Source organism: Ischnura elegans, chromosome 12 (genome assembly GCF_921293095.1).
Source record: "Ischnura elegans chromosome 12, ioIscEleg1.1, whole genome shotgun sequence".
Taxonomy (NCBI): Eukaryota; Metazoa; Arthropoda; class Insecta; order Odonata; family Coenagrionidae; genus Ischnura; species Ischnura elegans.
Window position 1 is genome coordinate 77,870,936 of NC_060257.1, and position 12,553 is coordinate 77,883,488.

Here is a 12,553-nt window from a genome sequence, read left to right on the forward strand (position 1 = left end):
TATGCCTAAGTATATTTTCTTCCCTACTTCCTGAACAGGTTAAAGGACAAAACCGTATACCATATTGATATCCTAATGGATTTCTGTATTGGTATCGGATCATGTATAATAGAAAATTCTGAAAATAATAGTGGAGGACCAGTAGAATAAATACTCAGAGTGTCCTACTATTAGCTCATTATATTCTATTTTCATCAAGTCATAATGAAGACCATTTGAAAGTAAACATCATTGTATTCAGCCAAGCAAAGTGCCAATTTGGAGTTTGCGTTCTGGGAAAATTTGCTGTATATTTTGTAATTACCTTTCGGAATTTAAAATGAGATGATCATACTTGCAGATAGGGCTTCATGTTTTGTTGAGCCAAAACTGGTTATATACTATTACATACCAATTAATGCTATGCTATGTGATGTTAAAATTGTTGAGTTTTACATCCGCATTGATTGTGATTTAGAAATGGCAAGATCAATGAAAAGGTGAATGTAGAGAGGAGAATTGTTTTTCATTTTGTTAATAGATTTAACAGATCATATAGTCTTTGCATTCCACCTTTAGATCCTCCCACAACTTCTGGGAGCCTAAAATGCATCAAGCCATTTTAGGCAATGTTTGAGGGAAAATATCAATTTATATCTTCATCATTCACAATGAACACGTACTTCCATTCATTTTCATGATAACTGCCGGATGTTCAACTGATAAATGAGGGAAATTCTGATCCATGAAGTACAATGCCTCCATCTAACTACTTCTCCTTGAAGCTCCTACTGATTTCCACAGCCAAGTTCGACAGTCTTTCTTCCACATTGGCGCTATATCTTCAGGGGTGTAAACCCTTCCCTGTGTGGAAAACAATATTTTCATTCATACTGAAGTTTTATTTAAGAATCTTAGGTCTAGTTATTGACTGAACCGTTTCTCTGCCAGAATAATTAACTGGTGTTTTGTGACCAAGTTCGAATTTAAATCAGAGATAGGCTTTTTCATGTGGCCAAATTTCATTTCTCTATGATTAAAACACATTTATCTCTTTCCATAATATGATTTTTTTGGTCTCTGTTTAATGATATACATGTGCATACCTGAAAACGCAAAATTTCATCTCCAAAGGTAACACTCTCTAAAGTATTCTTCTCTCGAGTTCTTATCATGCGAGCAGCATTACTTGAATTATGCTTGAATGCAATTGGAGCACTTGTCATAATGGATGGATCATGAAAGTTGTGTAAAGATTGTGATCTAGTGATTTCCATTGCTCTTGGTATTTGTGGCAGTTTTTCTATAAGCTCACTGAAGCACGAAGCACAATGACAGACTGGCTGATTCCCCCAATGAAGTGCATCCTCCTCTTGAAAAGGGTGTATCGCATTTCTCCCTGTAAAGTATTCACTGAGATTTAAACAATAATTTTATTTATCTTTACCATATTACAGTGTGTGATAGCTATTATGTAGCATTGTATGAAAGTATCTCATGGTTTATTTGATGAAACTAACTGTATCATTTCAAATTATGACTTTCTGGAGCATGGTAGTCACTTTAAGAGGGTAAGGGGTAAGGGAAGCTTGACCCAACTTCCCAGAAATGCAGAAAAAGAATGCCTATCATCTGAATTAGTGAAATGAATCTTCCACGAGGGTTAGACGTTGCCATGCTGTGTTACTTCATATATTATCATTTGTATATTGGTATTTAAATATAAAATATCATGTGTTGCCCTTGCTTGAAATGATTTATACTTAGGCCACTGGATTGAAATCCTTAATGCTCACCTTTCAATGCTGGATTTAGCTCTTAACTGTTTAATATTATTGTGCCCTCAAGGGCACGCCAGGCATCATGTGGAGCTTCATTCCTTTGTCTGTGCGGGAATGCTCAACATTTACAAGTCAACCTAATTTTGCCTCTCCCCCCCCCCCCCCCCCCCACCCTTCTATTAACAATCCACCATCTTAATTTATTGCTTATTGCTTAGTATTATCAGCTGTATTTTGTTCAAGAGATAGAAAAGGGCAGAACTGAAGTTTGTTAATAATGAAATGTAGAATGATATTTTCCTCAGGGTAGAATATCAAAAGGGGGACTGATGCCCCTTCTAAAATGAAGATCCATGTATGCCTCTGGTAGCCTGGATCTGAAGTTTGGCTCATGCTTATTTATATCAATGCATGCAAGTTATTTACCACAGTGCAACTATTACGTGCTGTTGATTGTAGAAAGGGATGCATTTTTAGCATGTGCATAAGCTAAAAAAAGAGCTTCACTGTGAGAAAATCATCTAACATGATTGCGAATCTATTTTTCTGGTTTTACCATGGATCTTAGGTTTCATTTCAGATTAGGTTCTCTAGTCTGAAATGCTACGAGTTAGGAAGTCGCCATGAAGATGTGAATTTTTTAGGAAATTTTCCAAATAAGCACCTTGCTATTGTCATACTCTAACATTAATATATACAGTGCAACCTCGATATAACGACACCCCACGGTGCACAAAAAAACACTCGCTATAGCGAATTGTCGCTTTACCGGAGGTGGAGCAAATAATAGCCAATATACCTGTTGCGAACAGATATACAGGAACAGGAGTGGTGCGGCGACAGATAAACATCTATCCGATAAACGTAAGCATAAATCCAGACGAAAGGCGATGTTTTTTTGCATCACTGAATTTCCTTACTCAAATAACGACTAACTATTCAAACAATTTATAAGCGCCGCACTGAATAAAAATCATTTAAAGCATTGTTTCGTCAATCATTATATTTATCGAACGAGAGTTTACCACATAAATTTGAGACTGAGCACTCCATTAACTTCATTTCTAACAGATCGCTAGCAGTTACAGAGATTAAGGAGTGTTGATGAAAGTCTTCCGGCGATGAAACCCTCGCTATGGCGAGAGCCAACGCCGAAATGGTCTCGTAAAAACGAATTTTTTAACACGCTTATTATAGGGTCAATTGACGGTGCATCGGCTATCTCTCGTAATAGCGGGGGTGTCGCTATAGCCCGTACTCGCTTTAACGAGGTTCCACTGTATACAATATATATAAACACCAATATCATATCCATGGTTCAGTCAAATCACCTCATTCATCTGTTCTTATTCCTTATATGTATGTACTTATTCTCCCAAAATATCACATGAAATCTACTTTTAAAGTTTTAGCACATTGAATTGATAGAGAAAAAAATTATGAACATATCCATTACATCTGTTTTATAGTATAGGGTATTCCATTGACTTTTTAAAAAGGCATTTTAAAAGAAAATTAACAATCAAAAGACTTGATTTATATTAATATGGCCATGACATTAAGCATAATGAGTACTTGCTTGCATCTTCATGTGGGTCCACAGAAGGTGTATTGGGATTTAAATCTATTATCATTTGAACTTCTTCCTCCTCTTCTACAGTCTCTAGGTCTCTTATGAATAAACTGCCCTTAGAATTATTATGCATATATTTTTTCAAAAAGAGCAACTTAAATCTTTTTCTTTATCCCTGAAAAAATTAATCTATTATTTCACTACACTCTGCACACATCAGGTTTTATCATAAGTATCTTTATAACGTAGTTAATGTTGATTTCCAATGCCACAATTAAATTTTACTGAAGAATAATCATGAGAACCATTTCAATTAAGTTGTTGAACCTGCAGGAGTTAAGTGTTAAGGTTTTTAACACTTATAGATGGACCCAATGTTTTGTCGCTTTATATTTACCATTTGACAGGAATGGGCCACCATTTTGATATGCATGATAACATTTTAATTATTCATGTTCAATAATAATTATTGTTATTAGAGGGGTAGACCACATGCTAGGTTCTCTATCGGAATGTGATACCCTCTGCGAATTTTAAGGTTAAATAATGTTTTATTTCACATTTATAGACGTAAACTACTCCGATGAATAAAATCTTCATTTTATGGTGAAGTTTTATTTTATCCTTGAAGGTAACGGCGCGACCGGAGTTGGAGCCCCTTATTCGCCAATTGGAGGATTGGTGGCGGTTTCTAGAACTATTTTTCAATACAGTCTCACACACTTCTCTACAAAAACTATACCAATCAGACACTGTTCCGTCCACAATCCGTCACTTTCAAAACTGCCATACCTATTGTACTTTTGCATACACTGCCCTAGCCATTGACTAGTCAATTTTAAAATTTGACATATACTGAGATGGCTATTGAAAAACCAAGAACCCTTTCTTACAGATAGTGAACATTCATGCAGATTATTTTGAGTTTGATTTTTACATACCCATTCATTTCCATCATTCTTCTTTGGTCTCTTAGTTAATTTCATTTGCCTTTCACACTTAGGACATTCATAACTTGACGTCATCAAACCTTCATTCATACACCAATGTAACACACACTTTTGTCCGTAAACAGGCAATAAAGCGAAATATCCGCTAGAATATTTAACCTCTCTTGAAAAACATTCATCCAAATTCATTTTGTAATCCACTTCCATCAAAGTCATGTTCGAACATTTTATGAAATGGTAACTTCGATAACAAATCCGATTTGTTGATAAAAATTTAGTAACCATAACGTGCGGGGGAAATTGTTCTAAAACCGCCGCTAATTGGCGAATAAGGGGTTCCAACTCTGGTTCACCCAAGGTAACTAATGCATGTAGTAATTTTTGCTTCAATTACTTCCACAAAACAAAATTTCAATAATTTGACTAGCTATAGACAGTTGTAGAAAAATAAGAAATTGGAGCTTAAATGGAATTTGAAACCTTTAAGTTTGTTAAAATTTGTCTGTTTTCTGTGCTTGAAATATCATAATGGACTTTGGCAAATGCATGAAAGAATATGTAATCACTATTTGGGAATTTTTTGAATGAGATAAATATTTACTCCTTGTCATAAGTGAACTCCAATTTCTTTATCAAATGCTTTTAGAGGAAAAAATATTTTTAGCAGAATGTTTACCTGGAGTGCCATTTTCAATGTGGATTAGTTCTATATATGCCTCTTTTGTAAGTTGTTCTTATGGAAAAACATTACTATAAGTGCTGAGAGCAGCTGGTAGCACTTAAAAAATAACAGGGCTTTCATAGTCACCGTTTCCATGGATTTTGTTTTGCAAAAGAATGTTTTTATAATTTTTCATGATGGTACTTAATATATTCCTTTATTTTTATTTGTCCCAATAAATTTGAATGTCCTAAACATTAGAACAAGCTACATTGCTATTTAAGAACAATGTCAGATAATCATGAGAAATCTATACGACTTACTAAATTATTTTGTAAAGATGTTGCCAAAAAGTCACTGGCTACCCAAGCCTATTGGTTGAAAATTACTCCTGAAAATACAAAAGTTTTGTTTCATAATTACTGCATGCCTAAGGAGGCACTTTATGGATTTGCCTTATTGTTCCATGGTGGACTTGAATAAAAGCAATGGAGTTCAACAAATGAAAGTCAAAGATGGGCCCCTGAAAGTCTAAATTCCACAAACACAAACGTAATTAAATAATCAAGATCTTTTTTAAACAGGTGGTAATCTTCTGTGACATGGAATGTATTTGATTGAATCTTTGAATACATATGTAAAAGTTAAATAGCCTATGAGCAACTTTACCTCATGGGATATCCATGTGTTTAGTTTATGCCAAAGAAATTTACTGAAACAGCATGACGTGTTGGGCATTGACCAAAGCCTCTCGACCTCGACTAATTTCCAAAGACCCCACAATAAATACAAATTTAATTAAACATGGAAATTTGCAGTTTATTCAAACTTTTCAGCTGGTAGATACTCCTTCATTAAAAAATGCACTAAATTCTGTTATTGGAAGAGCAAGATAAAATGTACCGTACATTTTACCACCCCCATTATCTTCTCCACAAATGTGTCATCAAACGCAAACTAACCAATGCATCTAACACATTAACATTGAAGAGCTTATAGTCAGACAATTCACACTCAATTTTGGAACTGAATGAGGGGTAGGTTCCAATTGTGGCAGCTAAATCACCTTTGGTTTAGATGATTCTTATATGTCAAAAGCTTTTGGTGAATTTTTCGGACCCAGTTGTTCATAGTTCTAGTACATGTAAAGTATGTTGAAACTTGTGGTAATAATTTTCTATGTCATATGACCAGCTGAGCAATAAATTATTTTTTATTATTATTATAGAAATATTGAAGCTGCCCTGTGGGTTGGGGCATGTGTTAGAATACTCCCACAGTGTCCCTGCTTGTCGTAAGAGGCGACTAAAAGGGTGTTCGATACTAAGTACGCGTCTTCAAACCGACTTGTCCAAGGGTGGTAACTTTAATGAAATGAAAAACGCGTAAAGATACTTAGTGGACTGTATTAACAATATAAATGGTTCACATCACAGAATAGATGCTTCTCGGTTGATGTCACGCCGAACACTGCCCTCGTCTGTTTCTGAGCGTGCAGCCCTCGCACTAAATCATGTCACCCTAGGGCCGTCACCCCCGACCCCACCGAAGGCCCCTAACCCAGTCCTCCACTCATAGATCCATCATCGACCCCCACTCACCCCAACCCTAAGGTCCAAACATATCGCCCGCCAAAAAGGACTAAAATTCCCTTTTCTCATTTTGTGAAGGGAGGGGACACAATTTTGTGATGGGACGTTTAAATTTTCCTTGTGAGTTCCGCACTGTGGCCACCCTAACAAGTCCATCAGCCCCAGGATGCACCTCGTCGATAACCGCAAGCCTCCAAGTTAATGGGGGTGTATTGTCGTCCTTGAGTAACACCACCATGCCAGGGCGAACGTTGCTGGATTCCCTTGACCACTTGGCTCGCTGTTGCAGATGTGTCAAATAATCATTTGACCAGCTCCGCCAAAATTGCTGAAGTTTTGCTTGGAGTAATTGCCACCTGGAAAGCAAACCAACACGAGTATCGCTTAGATCTGGCTCAGGAAGGGAAGTCAAGGGAGCTCCGATGAGAAAGTGACCAGGTGTTAAGGGCAAGGGATCATTGGGATCATTTGACAAAGGTGTTATTGGTCGGAAATTACGGCATGCCTCTATTTGAGTTAAAAGGGTTGCTAGCTCTTCGAACGTTAGACAGTTTGTTCCCATAACCCTTCTCAAGTGATGTTTCACTGATTTTGCTCCTGCTTCCCAGATGCCTCCGAAGTGTGGAGCTCTCGCAGGGATAAAGTGCCATTGGATGCCTTCTTGAGCACTATAATCCTGTGTGATGCTTGATTGTTGAACTGCTAAGAAAGACTCAGCTAATTCTTGTAGTTCTCTAGCAGCACCTACAAAGTTTGAACCATTATCGCTGTATATCTGGGAACACCTTCCTCGTCTTGCAATAAATCTTCGCAATGCGGCGAGGAAAGCTTGGCTTGTCATATCACTCACAACTTCTAAGTGAATCGCCTTGGATGCCAAACAAACAAATATGGTGACGTAACATTTCACCTTTGTTTTAGTTCTCCATGAACCAGACTTGATGAGCAACGGCCCAGCACAATCCACTCCCGTGTTAAAAAATGGTCTTTCAGCCTTAACCCTATATTGTGGAAGTTGCCCCATAAATTGTTTTGCTGCCTCTGCCTTCAACTTATAGCATGTCAAGCACTGATGAATAATTTTCTTTATCAAATTCTTGCCATTGATGATCCAGTACCTTTGTCTCAGGGATGAATGTACTGACTGACAACCAGCATGCAACAATCTTCTGTGTTCTTCCTCAATAATTAACTTCGTAAGATGATGCTTAGGGGGAAGAATCACTGATGTTTTTGTTCAAATGGCAGTTGAGAAGCTTGTAGCCTTCCTCCTACTCTAAGAATTTGATTTTGACAAATAAATGGGTGCAATGACTTCAGCTTGCTCTTGTTTGAGACTGCTGACTTGGTCAAGAGATCAGTTATCTCGCCAGAATACTCGGATGGTTGCACTAACTTAATGCATACCGTTAGGGCTTCTTGCAACTCTGGACTTGTAAGTGCTCCGCTTCTCCGTAGCGACCGTTCACAACGCACGTTGAAGATAAATCTCAGCATGTAAGATACTACTCGTTGCAATCTACGTAAACTAGAGAATCGAAGTGTGATATCCTCCTGAGTTACTGCAAGACAAACAGTGTTTATCTTTCTCTCTTCATTATGAATGTTCTTGGTAAATTCCTCGTGTTTGGATGGCCAACTTGCAGGTGAATTCACCATCCGGCCCGAAGGACCAAAAAGTGTTCGATACTTAGTACGCGTCTTCAAACCGACTTGTCCAAGGGTGGTAACTTTAATGAAATGAAAAATGCGTAACGATACTTAGTGGACTGTATTAACAATATTAATGGTTCACATCACAGAATAGATGCTTCTCGGTTGATGTCACGCGGAACACTGTTTCTGACGCGAATAGAGATTCTTCTTGAATTCAATGTGAAGTAGAGTGTGGTGTTTCTGCTTGCAAATATGACACCTTCCTGCTCTACACTCTTTGATGCGGTGATTCGGGTGTAAACAGTTGAAGCAAAGGCCCTTGTTCTTCACTAGTTCCTTCCTCTGCGGAACACTTTGCTGGGTAAATGTTGGACATTTGTAAATTGCATGATCATATTGGCGAACTGGACACTTATGATTTCTTGTGACATAACTATGGCTAGTAGATTGGACTCGTTTGCATGATTCGCTTTGTTTGCTGGTGGTTGATTTTTCCTTTTGTGTTTGATTGGATTTGACGACCTCCAATGCCTGACACTTGGCTTCTAAAAACTCAATTAGTTCATCCAATCTTGGGAACTGTTGGTTGTTAGCCTTCACCTCCCATTCCTTGCAAGTCTGTTCGTCAATCTTCTCGAGCAGAAGTTGAGATAGCAGCACTTCATGCAATGGCGTGTCAAGCTTTAATGCCTCGATCGCATTGTAGTTGCTAACTAGCTGATTAAGCACCATTCTTAATTCATTTACAGACTCGCGTTTCATCGATGGTAATGAAAATAATGACTTCATGTGTGCGGTTGCTATAAGTTTAAGATTGTAGTACCGTTTACAAATTATTTCCCATGCGACCTTGAAGTTCTCTGACGTAATGGGCAAGTTTTCAATCAATTGATGCGCTTCTCCAGTGAGCGCTGACAACAAATAATGATACCGTTGGATATCATCCACCGAATTGTTTTCGATGACCAAACTATTGAAAGTATCATAAAAATGTTTGAATTCTATTACCTTTCCACTAAAGCTGGGTAATTTGATGGTTGGAAGTTTTACTTTCTGTTGGTTATCTCGACCACTGCTATGCCTGGAGAGCGACTCTTGTGAGTGTGAAGACTGCGCTTCTTGATCCTTTTCTATAATGCTTGTCATTTTTCCTACCACTGCATAGTAGGTGTTTTCAAAATCCTCCCTATCCACTTCGTGATCCTCTCCTTCCTCTTCTAATTCAAGTTGTAACTGAACTTCGTCGTACTCTTGCCATATGCTAGGCATTTTATCACTCTTCTTACTCGAATCTTACTCGAACTTGTGTTGCATCTGATTCTTCTACGAAATTATCGAGGAAAGTTTTCGCCCGTGTTAATTTACCCTTGGCTAGAGCCCTTTTTCTAATCAGCATCTTTGGATGGCATGATGAAGGCATGGATAGGTGATTTAAGGATAAATACAATAAAAGAAAGGAGAAATAAACCAGACTCAAGCAATACTTATCTTGGTTGGCTAGCACGCCGTGCAGTGACGGTGATGTTGCGATGAGCTCCTCGCAGCGTGAGAGACTTCCGACGACCTTATCTGCGTCAGCTGTGCTCCCGCCGAAGTCCTCCCCTATGTCCCCCGATGGTCCAGAAAAGTGCGTCGTAGGTGCTAGTGCGGAGTAGGGTGCATCCCCTGGTGAGAGGCTATTCTCGACACTTGCCGCCCGCCGTGATATGTTGACGGAAGCAATGACGCCAGAATTATCCCTTCTGAAAGTGCACTGTTGAAGTGATCTCCCGCTATCACCACTTAATGTCATTGGAATCGAACTCGGGACTGTTCTGGAAGCAACGTTCTCTGGAGTATTCGACGCGTGGCTTAACGATACAACACTAATGCACATAACACTAATATTATACACAAACCGATCACATCCATCCGGCCTGAAGGACCAAAAAATGTTCGATACTAAGTACGCGTCTTCAAACCGACTTGTCCAAGGGTGGTAACTTTAATGAAATGAAAAACGCATAAAGATACTTAGTGGACTGTATTAACAATATAAATGGTTCACATCACAGAATAGATGCTTCTCGGTTGATGTCACGCCGAACACTGCCCTTGTCTCTGTTTCTGAGCGTGCAGCCCTCGCGCTAAATCATGTCACCCTAGGGCCGCCACCCCGACCCCACCGAAGGCCCCTAACCCAGTCCTCCACTCATAGATCCATCATCGACCCCCACTGACCCCAACCCTAAGGTCCAAACAAAGGGTTTTGCCAAAGAGAGGTACTTTTGGTTAAATTTGATGGTATTTGACTACTACTTAGCTCCAAGAAATACGTGATATTATGAAGAATGAAGTTATATTTTATTGGGTTCATTCCTTTTGAAACATTCTGAAGTATCATCCAGATTGTGGGATTTCAGCCAAAGCAAATAAGTGAATTTTATCGACCATGAATTTGCAACTAAACACATATTTTTGTGTTCATCTCCAACAATCTGAAATAAAAGATAAAAATGTCACTTTCACATCACACTCTTTTCAGCACTGCTTGCAGTAGTGTTATACCACTGATGAAAACTAGACAAATTTCCCACTGGTGCTGTCACATTCCCACAATAATGCCAGCTAGGGTCTCCTGTGAAATTGCTTATTCCTAAATCCCTTCTCATGCCTGTTCTATGCTACTAATGTTCTATGTCATATGACCACCTGAGCAATAAATTCATTTATTATTATTTGAGAACTATTATTTAGGCTGCCCTGTGGGTGGGGGCACATGTTAGAATACTCCCACAGTATCCCTGCTGGTCGTAAGAGTCGACTATAAGGGTTTTGGAGACAGAAGTATTTTTTGAAAGGTTGATGGCATTGCACTACTACACCCTTGGTTCAGCTCACCCAGCTTAGCTCGGCTAAATTACTCGGCTTGAACCTTTTCCTAAAGAGTGGCATAAAGTGACCCCTCACCATATGATGTTGAGGATTGTAACTGAAAAGAAAACTGAAACCAAGGGAACATCGCCATTTTTTCCTGGAGCGTGGTTTGTATCTCAGTTTTTGTTGAAGAAATAAAAAAATGGAAGGTGGAGAAATCAGATGATTTTGAGATGAATTTTCATCTGACAATGGAAATTTATTAACTCCAGAGGTTTATGCCATGAGGAAGTTTCATTATTCATAGAAATCTGTTTTGTGTGTGTGAAAACACAGTTAACTAGATGTTCCTTTTTTGCTTATTAATGGCATGGTAAAACAACTTCCGAGAGAAAACTGATTTGATGAGATTACCTGAACTTAATGAGGTGGCGATGCTTGCAAAGGCTGGGTCATCAGTTTTTGAGCAGTCGAGGAAGAGAGCGACGGAGATGACTCCAGCCAGGATTGAACTTCCTCAGTTCGAAGGAAGGCTACAGGGATTGGGAGAAAATTGTGCCCTTCTACATAGAGGAAAGATTCTGCATGAGACGTAAGACATTTTTCATGAGGGTTCTGTCTGCCTTTATGTAGAGGAGGAACACTGTAACAGTTGTGCCGTGGGTTAAGCTGTGGGTCTAGGTGCGTCGGAATTATTGGGCGCCAGGACGGGATGCTGAGCAAGAGAAAAATTATTCCGCCCGTACTCGGAATTATACCAACTCCCTTGTAGGGGAAAGTAATTCCCTCTGTAAGTTGGGAGGATCGCGCTAGCGACCAAACCACTCCCTTTTCATCACCGGGAATATGGGGAAGGGAATTGGGATTTAAAAAAATGAGGTATACACTGGACTTTAACTCACTAAACTTCTGGCACTAGTCTCTCCAATAATTTATTTATTTAAGTAAATTTCACATACTTTTGACGCCAATTTACAGTGAAATTTTTAACAATGACATGAATTAGACACAATGCAATAACAACACAAAAACAAACAAAGAATTAACCAGCAGGGAAGTATAACATTCAATTAGCAGACATATGTGTCAGAGCCTGTGCGGTGAATTTTTTGTGTGACAGGTAAAAAGGATCTATGGAAGGAGGGAGCGAATTTAGATGGGAGGAGAGGCGATATAAGGGTGAGCGCTTGGTCAGGGAAATTCTGGGAATAGGCAGATGGAGTAGGGAGAGCGAGCGGATGGAACGAGTCTGTATTCTAAAATTTAACAGAGAGAGGAGTTCAGGGCAGTCAAAAGTCGAGTTCAAGATGTTGTGTAGAGTGTTGAAGTCTGTTTTAAGCCTGAGATTATGCAGATTAGACAGGGAAAGAGAAGACAGTACAGCATCAGAGGACATATTGCGTAAGTGAGGGACTCTATGCCTAACTATTTTGGCAAAGAAGTGGGGGATGCATTCAAGGGATTTTAGGTTAGTCGGGGCTGTCATGGACCAAATTGGGGAGCAA

At 38.9% G+C, this 12,553-nt stretch overlaps 1 protein-coding gene across 3 annotated transcripts; it reads right to left on the reverse strand.

The window, feature by feature from the left end:
* Window positions 1-486: 486 nt before the first annotated feature.
* On the reverse strand, window positions 487-10,428 carry LOC124169753. 3 transcript variants are annotated; one of them, XM_046548453.1, is made up of 4 exons: window positions 4,960-10,428; window positions 3,336-3,508; window positions 1,086-1,378; window positions 487-843 (listed from the first exon to the last, which is right to left on the reverse strand). In XM_046548453.1, exon 1 carries the CDS (start codon window positions 9,459-9,461, stop codon window positions 8,361-8,363), a length of 1,101 nt encoding a protein of 366 aa, XP_046404409.1. In that variant the 5' UTR covers window positions 9,462-10,428; the 3' UTR covers window positions 487-843; window positions 1,086-1,378; window positions 3,336-3,508; window positions 4,960-8,360. The 3 variants fall into 3 exon arrangements, with proteins under 3 accessions (XP_046404409.1, XP_046404411.1, XP_046404410.1); XM_046548455.1 differs by having other exon boundaries at window positions 4,960-9,492; XM_046548454.1 differs by lacking the exon at window positions 3,336-3,508.
* Between the last annotated feature and the right edge of the window lie 2,125 nt (window positions 10,429-12,553).

Bases quoted from the DNA above. Each gene is read 5' to 3' on its own strand.
- LOC124169753 (XM_046548454.1), bottom strand. From the start codon at position 9,461: ATGCCTAGCATATGGCAAGAGTACGACGAAGTTCAGTTACAACTTGAA.